Here is a 19,241-nt window from a genome sequence, read left to right on the forward strand (position 1 = left end):
CAAGAAAACCCCAAATGGGGTCAAGAAGAGTTGAACATGACTGAATTAATTAAATAACAACAAATTATAGTTACACCCCCCTACAATGGTATTTGAGTGTTCCAAAAGCTTTAGTGCAGTTTTAGGTTATTAAAACTTAAAGGCTTAAAAGCACTTAAAAAAAGGAGTACCTCATAAATGTCAGGAATAGAGGAGGGTGAAATTTCAGAAGTTTGAGGCTCACCTGTATATTAATTCCAATTCTAACAACCTTTTCTCCTCCATTCCTCAACCCTCTTCCTTTGTGACACATTATTGGGTTCTGATAATTCCAAGTTCATTCATTTACCATTTATTAAATACCTTCTACATATAATCAATCAATCAATAAGCATTTATTAAGCACCTACTATGTGCCAGGCTTACTGATGGGTTTTTGTTCAGTAACATGCATGACAGGATCACTAAAGCTTTCCCTTTGAAACAAGTAATGAGAGCTGATGGTGATATAGCTAGGTCACATGATCAAATCTCAGTATTGTTAGAGAAGCTAGGAGGAGGAAGGACATAGCAATACCCTCTCCCCAAATGACGTACCCAACCCAAATAAACCAACAGAAGAGCAAGAGCAGTGTATCTACTGAAGACTTCCTTATGGCTTTCAAGCTCAGCTGACCCACCCTGGGGTGGCATCAGAAGGCAGCTCCTCTCCTTAGAATGCTGATTTCTCTCTTCTGTATGGTTTAAGAGAGAATACCTTACATCTTTTCATTAACAAGCTACTTTGTCAGGTTTGTGCCCCTAGGCTTTTTAATCAGGAGCAACTTTCCAAAGCTAAATAAATAAAATAAAAAATACCTCCCTCCCTCCCTCTTTCTCTCTCCCTCCCTCCCTCCCTCCCTTCCTCCCTCTCTCCCTCCCTCCCTCCCTCTCTCTCTCTCTCTCTCTCTCCTCCCCTCCCCCCCCCCCGTCCCCGTCCCCGTGTCTATCTGTCTGTCTTTCTCTCCTCTTCCCCTTATCCTTGGAGTATGAGGTGGGGGGGGGGGGGGTAAGAGGAAGAGAAAGTCCAGCCTACGGAAAAACAGAAACTCTCAGCTGAGCTATGGAGAAACAATTTATGCTAACTACAAAATGCTCTCTCCTGAGAGTACCAAGTGTATTTTTGGTCTCTTGTGACTAGCATGGACCGAAATGTCCAGGAAACATCTCCCATGTGCTCTTCCCACAAAGGTTTGTATGCTAAGCACACATTAATGTGACTCAGGAGATCTTGCATCCTCACAATTCCAAGGCTGGGCAACTATTCAATTTACTGCCACACCTGCCACTTTCTTAGCTACCCTTTATCATAGGATCATGATTCAGAGATGGAGGGATATCTGGTTGGTGCTGCCCAATCATTTCAGTTATGTTCAATTCTTCATGACCCCATTTGGATTTTTTTTTTTTTGTCAAAGAGATTGGAGTGATTTGCCATTTCCTTCTCTAGCTCATTTGACGGATGAAGAAATTGAGGCCAACAAGGTAAAGTGACTATCCCAAAGTCATACAGCTAGGAAGTGCCTGAGGCCAAGTTTGAATCCAAGCCTTCCAACTCTAGGCCTGATGTTTTATCCATACCTAGCTTCCCCACATTGCTTTTCTTCCTTCTCTTTCTTTTTTACCTTCTGCCTTAGAATAGATGCTAAGTATTGGTTCTAAAGCAGAAAAGTCATAAGGGCTAGGCAATTGGCATTAAGTGTCTTGCCCAAGGTCACATAACTAGGAAGTGTCTGAGGCCATATTTGAACCAGGACCTCAGCTCTCTAGGACTGGCACCCTATCCACTGAGCCTCGTAGCTGCCTCACTCTTCTCATGCCATCCCTACATTGCTTCTCCTTAACATTCTAGTTTGGTATAATCATATCTATATGGAAGGAGTAGAAGACTGTGAGTCAGGAGACCTAAGTCCTGGTCCTAACTCTGTCCCAACCATGATTGACCTTGACCATGGGACTTAATTTCTCAAAATCCTTGGGAGAGTTTTACTTAGTAGGAGAAAATGTCTGGAATGTGTCTCCCACAACGCTTGGTCTGTGTGATCCCTCGCCATAGTGCTATCAGGAAGAAGGCTATTTAAAAAGCAGAGCTAAGTCGACACAGGACTGGCAGCTTTATTTATATTCCTTGTTGTTTATGTTGTATTGGATCTTAATTAAATGCTTTTGCTAATGAATTTATGTGTTGCTGGTATCATCCAACAGTAGAATAATACTTCCTATGGGGATGGGGAAATTTAGTGCTGTAACACGGCTATACTCAGCTTTGATGTAGCAAGAAATGCTACTGGTGTGAGCCATGGCAAATCACTTCTCCCCCGGGGCCTCAGTTTCTTAATTTTTAAAATGAAAAAAACTTAACTCCTGATAGAGAAGTGAGGAACAAAGAATCAAACAAATGTAGGAAGCTAGGAGGTAGTGTGGATAGAGTGCCTGGATCTGGAGTCAGGAAGATCTGAGTTCAAATTGACCTCAGATGCATACTAGGTATGTTATGTGACCAGAGGCAAATTGCTTAACCCTGATTGCCTCAGTTTCCTTATCTTTAAAAATGAGCTAGAGAAGGAGAAGGTAAAACAGTCCAGTATCTTTGCTTAGGAAACCCCTAATGGGGTCATGAAGAGTTGGGCATGACTGAAATGACTGAACAACAACAAATATGTGGAAAGTTGTTACAAGGACTTCATTTTTCCTTTTCTTTCCCTATGGGGGGGTGATGGGAAGGAGAAAAAAGCAATACTTATTCATCGAAATCCAATAAACCCAAATCAGGTAGTCTCTCCTTTCATAAATGATATCCTTTGACCTAGGGATGTTACCCTCTATCCTTCGCAGATGAGAAAACAGCACCTCTCCAGTTTCCACAGATAGGGAACTAAAAGGAAGCCAACTTCTTAAGAATCTTGATGTTTGTGTGGTTGTTTGTCATGTACCGTCTGCTCCCAGTGCCCTTCCCTAGGGAATGGGTATGAGGGGGAGGGAGGGCAGATGAGCTAAGCTCAGCCAACACAATTCAGATAGGCATCTCTAGGCATTCCTTTTGGGTGCCCAGTGCATGTGGGTCTTAGAGTAGCAAAGACTTTGACCAACACAGATACCTGTGAACATATTGGCTCACCCCAAATGAGAGCATGATGGGAGAAGAAGTGACATTACCCTGATATTGACACTCACCATATCATCACTTCCTCCATTCCATCTTTTTTCTACCCTCCACTGGGCTCTCTTGTGCATCTGTTCTACTGTCTCTAAAATTTAGGAGAAATAATAGGACCTACCTATGAGGTTGTTTGGAGGATCACATGAGGTTATATAGAAAGCGCCTTTCAAAATTAAAATGTTAATTAAATTAATTAAATATTAGCTATTGTTCTTATAACACATAGAGGAACTGTGACCCAGAGCAAGTCATTTTACTTCTCAGGGGTCTCAAGCAGCTATGATTATAAATTTCAGAGGATATTTATCTACATTGGTAGAGAAAGTTTCTTTACCTAGGAGTTCCATAAAACAATGGACTCATAGGTTAGGTTCAAAAAGAGAAGCAGGTGGGAAGGGAATGAGCATTTTTGTGGTATTTGTGTGCTAGGAACTGTGCTAAGGAGACACTCTACAAACATCATCTCATTTAATCCTTCAAGATTAAGAATGGGTTAGTGGAAAGGTAGCATATACTCCTTTCCTGAATTTTGGGGGGAGTATGAGATAATGAAAATGGGGTTAAAAGTCTTATGACACAGGCTCTAATACTGGCTCTTTCTTTACCATTTTAAGCCTCAATTTCTCATCTATAAATGAGAGGGGAAGGAAGAAAGGAAGGAAACAAGCATTTATTAAATCCCTACTATCTGCCTGGCACTGTACGGAGTGCTTTTTTAGTTTAAAAACCTTCAATTATGTCTTAGACTCAATACTAAGTATCAGTTCTAAGGCAGAAGAGCAATGAGGGCTAGGCAGTCACATAGCTAGGACCTGTCTGAGGGTAGATTTGAACTGAGGTCCTCCCAACTCTTGGCCTGATTCTCTATCCACTATGCTACTTAGCTGCCCCTGTGCTTTTATGAATTATTTTTGATCCTCACAAAAATCCTGGGAGGTAGACATATTATCCTTGTTTTATGGTTGAAGCAACAGAGACAGATGTAGGTTAAGTGATTTGTCCAGCACAAGTGTCTAAGGTCAGATGTGAATTCAAGTTTTCCTGACTCTAGTCCAGTATTCCATTATGAGTAAAGCCTCACATAATCTCAAAGGCTCTGCCACTGTAAAACTTATTCTGAGCACATGATCTTAGAGAAGAAGAACAGTAAGAGAGTCCATTTGTATAATGCTCTGCAGCTTCCAAAAACATGTTTGGGTTTGCTGTCTCATAACACCTCCCTGGAGTAGGCAGAGCAAAGTATTTGTTTGTCCCTATTTTGCAGATGTAGAAATCGACTCTCAGAGCTATATAAATTTGCCCAAGGTTTTCTAGCTAGTTAGCACTGAAGGCAAAACTCGAATACAAGTCTTCCGGTCCCCAGAGCATAATTACTCATTTGAACTGGGTAGCTTAGTTGAGGCATGCTTGAAGTCCAAGGACTTCCCTTGGGGATCTGTCTTGCTTCTTGTTTGTTTCTGTGATTCATTTGCCAACATCACCCTCTTTCCCCATCCCTGATGCCTCCTGCCTCAGATCAGCATGAAGCCTGATATCCATCTATACTGGGAATCTCACAGGGATTTCCCTCAGGGACACTCCTTGCTGCGAAACACTGGGGAGGACCACATCCTTTATTATTTGCACATAAGGTATCGATGCTGATGAGGGCTAGGTGAGGCAATCTATTCATAGACACACTTGAAATAAAATATAAGCGTTGCTCCCCTGAAAGTTGCCATCTCTCATTTTTTGGCTTGTCCATTCTCATTGACCCAGATCCTTCAGGTACATCCACAGAGTTGGTAGAGATAAAACTAAGGAGAGGGACAAAGAGTAGGGACAGGGAGAGACAACTCCAGATTGGCCTAGGGCCATCATTTGGAAAACATCAATCTAATAATAACTGGCATTTATACAGAGATTTATGTTTATATAACACTTTCCATACATTATTATACTGGAGTCTCTTAATAATCCCATGACGTAGTCACTACAAGTGTTGCCCCCATTTTACAGAGGGGGATACTGAAGTTTACAGAGGTTCATGTTCATGTGGGCTCAGAGGAAGAATTTGAATTCAATCTTCATGATTCTATCCCAAGCATGTTATTTCCTCTGTCATGCTACCTAGACTTCTAAACCTCCCTTTTTTGGTTTTCCTGCATTACTTGTATCTTTCAATCCTATTTCTGAGGATGCTCAATAAACTATGGGGAAACTAGATAGCATATAGGATAGGGCACTAGGCTTGGAGACAGAGGTCTTGGGTTCAAATCTGGCCTCAGACCCTCCTACCTGTGTGACACTGGGTAAGTCATTGAATCCTGATTGCCTAACCCATACCACTTTTCTGACTTAGAACTGAGACTAAGATAGGAGGTAAGGGTTTGAAAATATATAAACAAACCATGGAGATAAGTAAGACCTGGATTGGGCTAGGCTGTCATATTTAGCTTAAAACTCCTATAATTTGGATATCAACCCTTTTTCTTCCTCATCATATAACACAGTCATAGAAGATTGTTGTTGGAAATGGCTATTTGATTCATCCTCCTTACCAAGCTAGAATTCATATCTACAACCTCCCTGTATCAGAAAACCTCTGATTGAATATTTTTGTGGAAGACAACAAGAAAGAAGGCATTTTTGTAATCTTTCCTCTCCTGGACCTTACCCTGAGAGGCAGATCCATTGGCTCACTCACCCAGATCCATATCAGCAGCTTTAGGCCTGTGAGAACAGGGCACATTCTTGAAGATGGCATCCAGGATCTTCTCTTTGACCTGGGTAATGGTATCACAGTTGAGAATCTTCACTGGGATCTCAGGGCTGTTGACATTGTCTGGATTGACACAGCTCAACACCTGGGATGAGGAGAGAAATAAAGGATAGGCTCTAGGGAAGAGGATTTCTCAGAGAGGAGGAAGTGAAGGAACTCATCTGTTATGGGCATCCTCCCATCTTCACACAAGGACCTTGCTTTCCCCCTTACTCTTTCCTCTGGTGCTCTGGAGCCATGTAGGGATGAAAAGTGAAAGAAAGACTTCATGGTGATTTTTTTTTTTGTCTCCTACTCCCTCTCTCTGGTATAGTAAGAAAATATGATTTTTCAGGAGTCTTCTTTGCTTCTTTCTTTTTATTATTTTACTCTCCTTTATTTTCTCCCTTTATCCCCTCCCCTTACTCATTGTTCTTCCTTTGCTTTGCTTTGCTTTCCTTTCCTTTCTCCATTCCTTCCTTTCTTCTTTTGTTCCTTCCTTCCTTCCTCTCTCTATTTCTCTCCCCCTCTCCCCGTAAGTCTCGTTTTCTGTTTCTATCCCCCGTCTCATGCTGTCTCTCCCTTTCTTTTGAAAATTTCATTAACTGAGCTGGTTGTCCATTTTCCTGCCAGGACAAAATTCTGATTTTTCCATTTCAGACTAAAATCCAGATTTGTGGAATGTTGAGAGAGAACAACAGAGGACAACATACTTATATACAATACATTCATGTTCATTATTCACTGCCCCTAACTAAGCCACTCTTTCATTTGGTAATAATAATAACCACCACAACATATGAGTAGAAACTGACACAAATTAGTCAATTTTACCTCTTGTTCCAAAGAGTCCTCAAGTTTTAGCTATTGCTAGTTGTTGTTTTTTTTTTTTGTCCTCTAAGCTTGTGAACAGTCTATAAGGTACTTAGTGTACTCTTCAAAAATAAAAGATGCCCTTTAAGACTGCAGGATCAGGCTATCTGAGCTCTATTCCTGGATCTGTCCAAGACTAGTTTTGTGTACAGATATAGGCTTTTATCGGACTCAATTTCTCTCTTTGGAAGCAGTCTATGAGAACATTAAAAAGACCCTGAACTACCAAATCTTCAAGTTGCTTTCTCTTTAGTTACCAGGGATTTCCTTCCTGCTTCTGGGGCTTATTTTCTTATGGTTTGGAAACTCAGAAATAATTATATAGTTGGCAACCTATTTGTGCCAGAGATGCCTGGGCTTAAGATTCTTAGGGCCAGTGTCTCTCTCAAAATAGACTGGGCCATGGCGATAGCCAGAGAAGCTGTTCCAGCGAGCCTGTCCTCATTTGGCATATCTTGCTGAAGCTCTAGCCTCCATTCCCTTAGCCTTCTTCTCCTTTCCTTAGCTTCTCTGAACTTTCATTGTCCCATATCTATTTCCCTAGTGTCACATCTGGTTTTAGAGCCAGACAATAGCAACAGTCCCACATGTGGTGGCAATTAAGACCTCAATCCCTTGATGTCTGCCTTTCATTAGTAGCCAGACTATTGCACTGAGCTCATGTGGTAACATGCTTAGTACATTAAAAAAAGAGAAAAAACACACCCCCAAATCTCTTAAAAACTATTAAAACAAACCTTTACTGTAAAAATGATGAGAGAGAGAGAGCGCAAGAGAGAGCTCAGAGCCATGTGTTCATTCTGCATGCCTTTGATAGAAAGATCCAGGGCTCCTTGAACCCTGAAATGATTCTTCCTCCAAGATACCCACTTCCCTCAAACTTGAAGCACTGGGGTGCACTGCTGGCCTTGGAGGGAAAGGATCTGGGCTCATATCCTAGCTGTTTCTTACTACACGAATGACCTGGGCACTGGTTATTTCATTCACAAAATGAAGGAAGTTGGATTAGTTAGACCCTACCAAGGGCCTTTGCAGCTCTGATTCTCTGACTCTTTGCCACCAAAACCTGACTTTTGTGTACCCCTGCTTATGTTCTGGGCATGCCAGCTGTCAAAGTTACAGGATGTGGATTAGAGAATGTAGAGAGGAAAACAACTCGGTAGACTGCAACAGGATTATGAACTCTCACAGTCCTTGACTAAAGGGAGAGGATGGAAGCCTAAATGCAGGGGCATAGCCTCTCCTCTCTATATAACCACATTGAAATGGTTCCTTGGCTATGGATGGCACAGTGGGGATTTCCAAGGGTGTATTTTCCCAGACTGACATTAAGTAGTCTACTGATAGAAAGACAGTCATCTTGACTGGATCCAGTCCAATGGTCCCACTATAATGCTCAGTGGCTGGGCCTCCCTCTCTAACAACAATTTGTCAGGGCTTAGAAGAGATCTCTAATCTATCAAATCCCTTGAAATTTTGGGGCCAGAAGGGTCTCTTCTAGTCTGTCTCCTTGCTTTCACTGCATGTCCATCCACTCAACCAGCAAATATATAAGATGTGTGATGTATAAAGTAATGATGTTGACAGATGTGTGAGACTTGTGTTTTCTTTCTTGAACAGTCCTATTTCATGTTCAACCATCTCAGGCTCCCTGACCAAGTACCATTGGCCTCCAGAGTCGACTGCTACCTTCCTTGGATCTAAAACCTTCATTCTAAAGGGGTTTTCTAAATCCATTCTGATGCCCTATAAAGACATCTCTTGTCTCTTCTTTGGAGATGGATGGGCACCCAATTCTTGATATGTGGTAATTTCCCTCACCAATTGAAATGGCCTCTCCAGAACTTTCCATTTCAATTGCTTTCACTGTTCTTCATGATTCAGTCAAAAGAAGGCTGAATTGGGAATCAGAGAGCCTGGTGTCACTTTGGTATTATTGGAGGAGTGCCTGGGCTCTCAGTTTCCACATCTGTTGAAATTTGGGGCTGAACTAGATGACTTCTAAGTTCCCTTCACAGTCTAACTATCTGATCCTGTGACTCTTTCTTCTTTGTGCTTCCCTGACATATCCAGATTTTCCCACATCCTTTGTATGTGACAGAGTCTGATATTGGACTTGATATTTTAACAATGGCCTTTTCCCCCAGAAATAAAACTTATCACCATTTAGGGGCAAAATATTAATGTAACTCATTTCATTGGATTCAGCATTGATTTGAGGAGAGTGGGGTTGGTGGGGGGAAGGAAGAGGTGGGGGAGAGGGAGAGAGAACAGACAGGAGACACACTTGAACACAGTTCTGTCTCATTAAGAAATCTATTCAGGTCTCTATTTTTGGAAGGTTTCCCCCACCCCTTTTTAAATAGGAGCTTCTCAAGTCTTCTTTAGCAGACAGGGAATGTGAGGAAGCAGTGGCCTTATTCACATGCTGCTGCTTTGAATCTTCTTCAGCCGAGCCAATCCCTGTAAATCTGTTAAGATGCCTATAGGGATTCATGGGGCTCTCTGAAGATGGGGGTGGGAAAATCTGATTAGCATCAAATCATTCCCATAGAGAAGAGAGGGCCTTTGTTTAGAGCTAGCTGGTACTGTCTCCCCAGTCCACCTTGGGGACTAGAAGCTTACTCTTTGGGGACTGGTTGGCAAGATGGCCTGAGAATCAGAGTGTTGGAATGAACCTTGAAAGAGGGTGAGATGGGGGTGGGTATCTGTTAGGCTGAACCTCTCTCTACCTTCTGCTTTTCTCACTTCCTTTGCTGTTTAAAAATCTCTCTCTCTCTTTCTCTCTCTCTGTCTCTCCCTCTCTCCCTCTCTCCCTCTCTCTCTCTCTCTCTCTCTCTCTCTCTCTCTCTCTCTCTCTCTCTCTCTCTCTCTCTCTCCCTCTCTCTCTCTCTCTCTCTCTCTCTCTCTCTCTCTCTCTCTCTCTCTCTCTCTCTCTCTTCTTTCTTTTTCTTTCTTCTTTCTCTCTCTCTTTTCCCCCCTTATGATTATTTCTCACTTTCATCTTTATTTAGCTTCACTCTCCTTTTTTTGGTTCTTCCTCCTTCTTCTCACTATACACAGAAATAGTGATGACCTGGTCTATGACTGGGCAGCAGCAAAGGGAGTTAAACTACAGGCATCCTCTTCCTGCAGAAATGTCCTATGGGGAATGACTGGGAAACTGACCTGAAAAGGAGATAGATAGATAGACAGACAAAGTACTTCATATGTCTCTAACCCTAGTTACCTTTGTGTCTGACACATGGGATTGGGGCCTTTGGGACAGAAATGTAAGGCTGCAAATCACAAGACCACAGACCTTATTTCAGTGCTTTCCCTTTTATGACACTTATTCCCACTCTTACACTGTGCCCACTCTTACTGAACTCTTATGGATTAGAGAGATGGCTACATTTGTGGTTAGGAAGATTTAGGTTCAAATTCCACTTCAAATACTTCCTATATGTGTCACCCTGTGCCAGTCTCTCTGACTCCCTTGGTCTCAGTTCCTCAACTGTAAAATAAGGATGTTGAACTACAGAGTCACTGAGGCCCCTTCTACTTCTAGGTCTTAGAGGTCACTCCTAGGCTGATGAAATGATGAGCTAACTCTCAACAATACCATAGTGGGTCTGGGGATGTGTTGGGCTTTTTCCTTAGTCACTTCTCTGACTTATTCATCTCTAGTTTGCCACTTAGGTTTGGATTCAAATTCTACTTCTGCACTTTCATACTTATGTAGTCTTGGAAAAGTCATTACAGTTTATCGAGTCTCAGTTTTTTCATCTCTAAATTGACAGAGCAAGATTAGATAATCTCTAAAGTTGCTTCTAGTTCCAAATATATGGTCCTATAGCTATGACCCCACTTGACACAACCCCATTCCCACCACCATGACACACTCAAACATTCATTCTCTCTCTCTCTCTCTCTCTCTCTCTCTCTCTCTCTCTCACACACACACACACACACACACACACACACACACACACACACACACACACACACACTTATGTAGCCTGAGGTTGGGAAAACCTCTTGCAGACACTCACCAGGGTCTTGTAGTCAATCTGCTGTCTGATAAGCTTGTCCTCACTCAGGGAGTATCGGGCTTCCCCAGTGATGGCATCGATGGGACCCTTCTCCATCTGCTGCTTGATGGCACAGAATAAGGAGAAGAGGGGTTCCCCAGCACATTCCTATGGCAGAGAGGATTATTGTGATGATCAGAGCTGCTGAACTTCAGGGTATGTATGGCCCAGAATCCTATATCTGCTGGCTGTGTCTGATTCACAGTCTCCAGTCAAACAAATGTTAGTATTGGAATTCTCAGTCTTTCTCCTTTTCTTACCTCCTTTCCTTTCTTATAATTTTTTCACTTTTCATTCCTAACCTCTTCTGATTTGTACCTTCATAATCTGCCCCTAGCCTCCCCTTCCCCATTCTTTTCCTTAATGTTCTCTCTTTTTCTTATCTTTTTCTCATCCTTATTTCTCCCCTGTCCCCTCTCTACTCCCCTTTTGGATCCCTCATCCCCCTCATCCCTGAGGTCTTCCCTCTAGTGCAACTTCCCTTAGGGAAACAAGTTCATAATTGGCAGTCAAGTGGTTCTCAACCTCCCTGCCACATCACTAGCTTATCTGTTGTCAACATATTGTGTCTTTGTACCTGCTTGTGGCCCTTATCAGCCCCACATGAGGACTGAGGAAGGAGAGAGGTAGTGGAGGGAGATGAAAGGGAGGAGAAAAAGAAAAAAGGGAGGGAGAACATTAGGATGGGTAGCGTGCCACTTTTAGCTAAAATGGGGATATGGTCCTAGACTTCACAGTCATGACCTCCCAGAGGCTTCCATTATATTCTTTCCAAGTATCAAAGCCACCAGGAGAACCATGTCTCCTTCATGGTTCTAAACTTTCTCCCCTTCAAGACACAGTACTATTCTTTGCCCTGGGGAGTCAGGGCACTAGTCAGGGCAAGCCCAAGTCCCATATAATTAGGGACATGTAGTGAAACTCAGGGCTATGAGACACCTTTTAGAATCACTGCAATCAGTCTTGGAGGGCTTTGTTCTCTGGGGTATTCCTGGATCGATCCCCTTTGTGTCAGAAGGTCTGTCCCTATTCTGGTGAGAGCAGGGCCATGGTGGGCACAGGGTTACAAACCAGGGATGGACTGGATTGAGTGGGGAAGTGATTAGAGAGAATATGAATGACATATTCCATAAGCAGGGAATATTAGGGAAGGGTTATCAGTCTTCCATGAAATCCTTCAGATACTTGTCCCTCTTACCTTCAGGAACTTGTAGAGAAGGAAAGTGAACCAATTTGTTAGCATCTTCTCAGCCACTGACTCTGTCCTGTATCTCAGCCACAGGCAAAAAAGGACGAGCAAGACAAGAGAAACAGGCATTTGGTTAGTCTCACTGGGACCATAGAAAAGAAACTGACTGGTTTATGGCTTTCAAAAGATGTGGAGTGTTAAGGGATCTCAGATGTCAGTAATTCTAACCTTCCTCTTCCCATTTTGCAGATGATGAAATTAAGGGGCAAAGACACGAGTGACTTGTCCAAGGTCAAGTATTTTAGCAATTAACTCTTTAGTAAAGGTAATTAGGTCCTCCTGACTCTTAGGCCATTGCCCTTTCTACTAGATTGGGGGTGTCAAACTCAAATAGAAATGGGGATGACTAATCCATATTCTGACAGCTGCATACTGACTTGGTTTTAAAATATATTATCTATATTTTACTGTATTTTTCTTTATTGTGTTAAATTTCCCAATCATATTTTAATTTTGTTTGGGCTGTAACTGGTCATGTGACACAATGGCCACATGTTTGATGTCCCTGCACTGTTCTATGCAGCCTTAATCCAAACCTTGTGACTTTAATGCATGTATGGATTCCAAGACCTCACGTCTCCATGGGGCCAACTTCTTCCCACAGGATTGGGACAATGTGATGTTTCAGAGTGGGGCATTGATGGGAGTGATGCATGATACTGTATAGCCTGTGTTTTCTTCTTTGGGGAAAAATAAGGAAAACTGGGAGGAGGGCTGCTGCAACAGATCATTACTAGTCTTTTTTCTTTTCAACAGCATAAAGGAAAGTACATATAACAGTCTTTCTATTGGATAGCAGAGATGGGGGTAAAGAGAGCAGTATGGCTGGACCAACTACACAGGACCAAGTTATGGCCTTCTTTCAAAGACTAGAGATACTCAAAGATCATTTAATCTATAATTTTACACCAAGGCAAGGTCAAATCTGAACCATTCAGTGACAGAATAGAAATATTCAGAGGTGCCTGTAGATGGATACACCAAAGCATCCCTTGGGAAGATCATTTCAGTGCTGAACCATCTACATTGCCAGAAAATCCCCTTCTAAGTCTAATTGGGTCAAACTCATTGGCCTTTTTTGTTCTGATTCCTGAAGACAAAAGTTGCAATACCAATTTCATTTTCATAAGGATTGTGGATTTAGATCTGGAAGAAATATTAGAAGGCATTTAGCCTTCTCATTTTCTGGAGAGGGAAGCTGAGGTCTGGGGAACTGAAGTGATTTGCCCAAGGTTGCTCAGATGAAAAGAAGCTAAATCAGGTTTTGAACAGGAGTCCCCTGACTCCAAGTGTAATATACATTATTCTGACTGTTTTAATGACAGAGGGCTCTGCTTCTTTTTTTAAAACCCATTCCTTCTCTCTTAGAATTGCTCCTAAGTATCAATTCTAAGCAAAAGAGTGGTAAGGGTTAGGCAAATTGAGGGTTAAATGGCTTGCCCAGGGTCATACAGTTAGAAAGTATCTGAGGCCAAATTTGAACCTAAGTCCTCTCTACTCTAGGCTGTGCTCCAGCCACTGGGCCACCTAGTTGTCCTGAGGGCTCCACTTCAGTTGATTCTGGACCTCAGCTATGTTGAGAGGAAGCCCAAAGAAGTTGGTGGTTAAGTCCAGATATGGCCACGGGCATTTTAAGGTTACATTGGCAAGGAGAAAATGAAAGATCTCAGAATAAAGGGAGGGCAGTTGGAAGCAGAGATGAAGGAAAAAAGCAGGAAACAATTGGAAAAAAGTGGGACTGGGGAAGGGGCCAGGAAAAAGAGGAGGAACAAGAGAGTCAGCTAAGTTGAAAGAAGAGAAGGCAATGGAGGAAAAACGAGCTATCAATAAAAGTGAGAGATACAAAGATGTGAAGAGAGATGGCATTGGAAAATTGACAGTGGGAGCTTGGCTAGGCAGTTGGCAACCTTAGAATTATGGCAGTGGGTGGTCGGTTGGTGAAAGTAAAACAAGAATCAAAACAATCTCTTGTGCAAACTCTTTCTTCTGTTTCTGCTCCCAAATCAGCATGATTGTTTCAATTTGTGCCCACTTCTTCCTGCCATGCAAGGTTTTGACCACTGCAGCTAAAAAAGAACTTAAAGTGATTCTCTTCTAAAATCTCAGCCCAATTTGCTAAACCAAGAGGAAAGCTTGGGTGTTGGGAGGGGTACTAATATTAGATTAGGACTAGGGCATTAATTAAATAGACTGACAGAGGTAAGTCAATTAGGTGACATAGTAGCTAGAGTGATGAATTTAGAGTTAGGACAACCTGAGTTTGAATCTTAACTTGGACACTAGCCTAGTGATAATTTGAGCAAATCATTTATCCTCTTTCTGCCTCAGTTTCCACATCTATAAAATAAGGATAGTAATGACACCTACCTTACCGGGCTATTTGTGGAGATCAGATGAGATAATGTTTGCAAAGCTCTTTGTCAATCTTTTAGCCTTATAAATATTAGCTATTGCTATTATCAAGTATGAGATTTACCATTTCTTTCTTTTTTTTTTTAAACCCTTACCTTCCGTCTTGGAGTCAATACTGTGTATTGGCTCCAAGGCAGAAGAGTGGTAAGGGCTAGGCAATGGGGGTCAAGTGACTTGCCCAGGGTCACACAGCTAGGAAGTGGCTGAGGCCAGATTTGAACCTAGGACCTCCCGTCTCTAGGACTGGCTCTTAATCCACTGAGCTACCCAGCTGCCCCCGAGATTTACCATTTCTTGTAGGCTTGTCGACTGGATGATTTGTAGCAGAAATTAAGGAAGGGTAGCAGTGAAAGGAGTGGGGATGGTTTAGCTTAGATAGGAAGTTGAAGGACAACTTGAACATTATCTTTAAGTGTGCTTGGTGCCATGATGAAGAGAGGCTAGTGATTAAATGATGCTCATTTCAGATGAGGTATAAACCATTGAAAATGAGCACACATTTATCATATTGGCCAATTCCACATGTGTAGAGTTTCCACTTAGATGGTACAATGTAGCCTAAGTCAATTCAACAAACATTTATTGATGAATTTTAAAAACAATGGAAAATGATACAGTTCTAGCTCTCAAGAAGCCTTAGTCTCAGAACTGCATTGAATAAGTTGCAGTGGAAGGGGTTTAAATCTAACTTAAACTAGAACTTCCTGGATATGAGAAAGGGGTGGGTGATCAAGGGTTAATGTGGCATCTCCTTCTCTAGAATGTTTAAAAATACTATAGATTCTTAACTAAGAACAATAGATTTAGAATTGGAGGACCTGAATTTAAATCCTGACCCTACTATTTACTTACTGTTGGGCCTTGGGTTAATTTCTCTTTGGGCTTTAATTTCCTAATCTATAAATCATGATGATTGCTTAAGATGATCTCTAAGGCAATGATGACCAACCTTTTAAGAGACCAAGTGCCCAAACTGCAACCCTCACACTGTATGTGAGCCCCCAGCCTTACCCCAGAGAGGGGAGGAAGTAAGCACTCCCATTGGGCTGCTGAGCAGAGGGGCAAGTTATGTGAGAAATGTCCTCAGGTGCTCATGGAGAGGTGGAGGGGAGAAGCCCCCTCTGGCATGTGTGTGATAAGTTTGCCAACACAGCTTTAAGGTCTCCTTCTGCTCTTACTTGTGATTCTATGAAAAGACCTGGATTATTCTTGATTGAAGGGGAAAGGTCTCTAAATGACCACCAAAGGTCTTCTGAAGATCTAAAATGTTAAGTAAGGTTCTACAAAGAGGATAATTTAAGAAGAAAATCCCCATGATGCCAGAGGAGTCACAGGGTACATAAATGAAATGAAAAAGATAAACAGAAAAAATAGTAGGGAAAGAAGAATATACATAAAGCAGACTTTAAGGTTTTTGTCCTTTTACTTAGCTTATGCTTTAGTATTAATTCTAAGAAAGAGAAGTGGCAAGGGTTAGGCAATAGGGTTAAATTAAGCCCAGGGTCCTATAGCTAGGAAGTATCTAAGGCCAGATTTGAATGCAGGTCCTTCTGACTCCAGGGATTGGTGCTCTATCCATTGTGCTCCCTAGCTGCCCTATATTAATGTTTCCCAAGGACTTTCTTTGCAAATATCATTATGCCCATTTTACAGATGAGGAAATTGAGGCTCAGTAATTGACTTGCCCAGGGTCACATGGGTAATAAGCTAGGAATGAATGTAGACTTCAAGACCAGAGCTTTCTCAACAAAATGCTTAAGAATGAGATAGGGACTCATGCAAGGGTGGAAACATATGAAATGACCCTATTAAGTCATTTAGCCCAATGTTGTGCTCCCTAACAAGTAAAAGGCTAAATCATCCTAGAACATTTGATGGAGTCTAGTTTGGTGTAGACAATCCTGTCCCCCCCCCCACCCCTTTGGTTATTTCCCTTTCCCACATCCTTCACCTTCTGAGAAGTAGTTTGGGGTGGTTTTTGCTCTCCAGGTTCTTGTCAATGAGATCAGCCAACAGTTGCTTTAGCACATCTGTAGCATACTCCAGCTTGCTCTGCAGCACCGTCATGATGAGGGAGGCCACATTGCCCCGGTCCCTCATGGAGAAGCTTCGCTGGGACTCCAGGGTGCGGATGAAGGACAGCAGAAACACTTTGTTGTTAATGAGCTGTGCAAAGAGTTTCAAGCCCTTCTCCACACGCTCTTGCCGGTAGCCTGGTACCTACAGAGAGGAAAGAATAGAATGGGTCACCCATTCACCTACCATGGTCACCGCCATCTTGCTCAATCAGACCAGAGCAGGTTGTGGCATTGAATAGATGTGGCTGGCTCTGGAAAGATGCCACTGATACCACCTGACCACACCAGCAGTTAGTGCTCTCCGACATTTGAAATTACCTTATATTTGTTTATCTTTATATATGTTTCCTAGAGAAGGAATTGTTTGCTTTTAGTATTCATATCCATGGCAATGAGCAGAGTAACATATATAGAAGATAATAATAATAATAATGTTGATGATGTCAATAATGATAGGTAGCATTTATAAAGTTCTTACTATGTGCCAGGCACTGTACTAAGAACCTTACAATTAGCTCATTTCATTTTCACAACAACCCCAGCAGGCAGGTGCTATTATTATCCCCATTTTAAAGTTGAAGAAACTGAGGCAGATAATGCTTAAGTGATTTGCCCAGGGTCACACACCTAGTGAGTATGTGAGGCTGGATTTGAACCCAGGTCTTCATGATTCCTGATTCCAAGTCCAGCATTCTCTCCATAATACCAACCAGCTGTGTCAGATATTCCACATGTGTGTTGAATTGAAATGATTCTCACTCATGCCAGAATCATCCCAGGAAGGATCCCAGTGCACATTGTGAATTGTCACAGCTTCTTCTGGGCAAGCTTTGGCTCCGTAGGGGCCCATGAATGTTGTGTAAGCACCTTCAATCCTACACTCAGCTGGCTGCAACAGAGCACTAGGCTGGGTGTCGAGAGACAGAGGTTCTGATCTTGGCTGTGCCTTTAAATAGCTGTATGATATTAGGCAAGTCATATAAACTCTCTGTGCATCAGTTACTTCATCTTTAGACAGGGGATCAGACTTGATGCCCTCCAAACTTCCTTCCAGCTCTAACATTCTATACTAGGTTCAGATCTTGAGCTGAAATCCTCCCTTTGACAATACATGAATTATGCTGGACAAGTCACTAACCACCCTAGATCTCAGTTTTCTCATCTTTAAAATGGGGGTTGGACTAAGTCTCTAAGGTCCCTTCCTACTTTAGACCAACGAAACCTTCTAGATTAAACATTGATCGAACTGAAGCAGAAGATCATATTGGCTCAAGGTCATGGAAGATGTTGGTGGCATAGAGATGAGGAACATCTTGGTAGTGGCATGAACACTGGCTCTTGAGGCAGGAAGATAAGGGGTCAGAACCACTTTCAACACTTGCTATCTGTGTGATCTTGGGTAGATTATTTAGACTTCTTGGGCATCAGTTTCTTCATCTATAAAAAGAGGGGGTTGAACTAGATGCTTCCTCAGGTACCTATCAGCTCTTTTTTAACCCTTATTTTCTTTCTTAGTAACAACTCTAAGACAGAAGGGTAAGGGTTACCCAAATGAGGTTAAGTGACTTGCCTAGGTCCTATGGTAGGAAGTGTCTGAAGTCATATTTGAACCCAGGATCTCCTTTCTTCAGGCCTGGAACCCTATCCATTATGCTCCCCCCATAAGCTCAACATATGAGCCCATAAATATGACTTCAGGCAGGCGTCTCCATTCCTGGTCTAGATCATCATCCAACAGGCCACATTGACATTGTTTAGGATCAAGACGTCATGGCACCCAGTGAGTACAATTTTTATTTTTTTAAACCTTCACCTTCCATCTTAGAATCAATACTAAGTACTGGTTCCAAGGTAGAAGAGCAGTAAGGGCTTAAATGACTTAATAGTAAGGAAATGTCCACCTAACTGTCCCCAATTTTTATTTTCTTGGGGGAGGGGAAGCTTTGTGACAAATGCTCTGATTAGCCCCTCCAGCTCCCATAGGTCTGGAAATCTAAGAGCTTTCAAGACAGTGATGTCCCCTCCATCCCCCCTCCCTATTCTCCATCTCTATTCAGCTTTCATTTACTGTAGTTCTTTAAAAGCTGAGCAAGACTTCTGGAGGGAGGCAGTAGAAGGGACCAGAGCCAAGTTGGAAACAAATAAATCCTGCTGGGGGTCCCCATTTTCTGCTGCTCTAGCAGCACATTTTGGTTCTTGTTCATAGTATTCCCTCCTCCCACCCTTTGCTTCCTTCCTGGTCTCTCTAGTTCCTATTTCCTTGGCCCCAGACTCTAGAGGCCAAGCTCAAGGTGTCTATTAGAGTTCCAGGAAAGGAGTCTAGGTCTAGCATCTGCTTGCCTTATGCCTGGCCCTAATTGGCACCCCCTTCTACCATAGGAGCCAGTGCCACTAATTCCAAGTAGCTAAGAGACAAAAGGAAAAAGAAAAACACAGGAGACATAATGACTCTGAAGTATTGGTAACTCTTAGGCTTAAGCCTATCCACCTTCTTACGTATTTCCCTATTTTTCTTGTCCCTAAACTACAAATACAAAATTTTCCAAAGCTGTTATTATTTATAGATCTTATAGGCTAAGCTTAAGTCTAAATTCCTTTCTTCTGGAGTAGTTCCTCCCACAGCGAACTCATTGTACTT

At 42.2% G+C, this 19,241-nt stretch overlaps 1 protein-coding gene across 3 annotated transcripts in view; it reads right to left on the reverse strand.

Annotated features, from left to right (window-relative positions):
• The window catches only part of PLXNA4 (plexin A4), a 690,148-nt gene that overhangs the window by 54,748 nt on the left and 616,159 nt on the right, over positions 1–19,241 (reverse strand). For all 3 annotated transcript variants that reach the window (XM_056799707.1, XM_056799709.1, XM_056799708.1), the window contains 4 exons: positions 16,477–16,745; positions 12,063–12,129; positions 10,826–10,972; positions 5,865–6,024 (listed from right to left, as the gene is read on the reverse strand). In XM_056799707.1, the coding sequence (XP_056655685.1) occupies positions 5,865–6,024; positions 10,826–10,972; positions 12,063–12,129; positions 16,477–16,745 (643 nt within the window). The remainder of the gene's footprint in view (positions 1–5,864; positions 6,025–10,825; positions 10,973–12,062; positions 12,130–16,476; positions 16,746–19,241) is intronic.

The sequence above is a fragment of the Monodelphis domestica genome, chromosome 5 (assembly GCF_027887165.1).
Source record: "Monodelphis domestica isolate mMonDom1 chromosome 5, mMonDom1.pri, whole genome shotgun sequence".
Lineage (NCBI taxonomy): Eukaryota > Metazoa > Chordata > Mammalia > Didelphimorphia > Didelphidae > Monodelphis > Monodelphis domestica.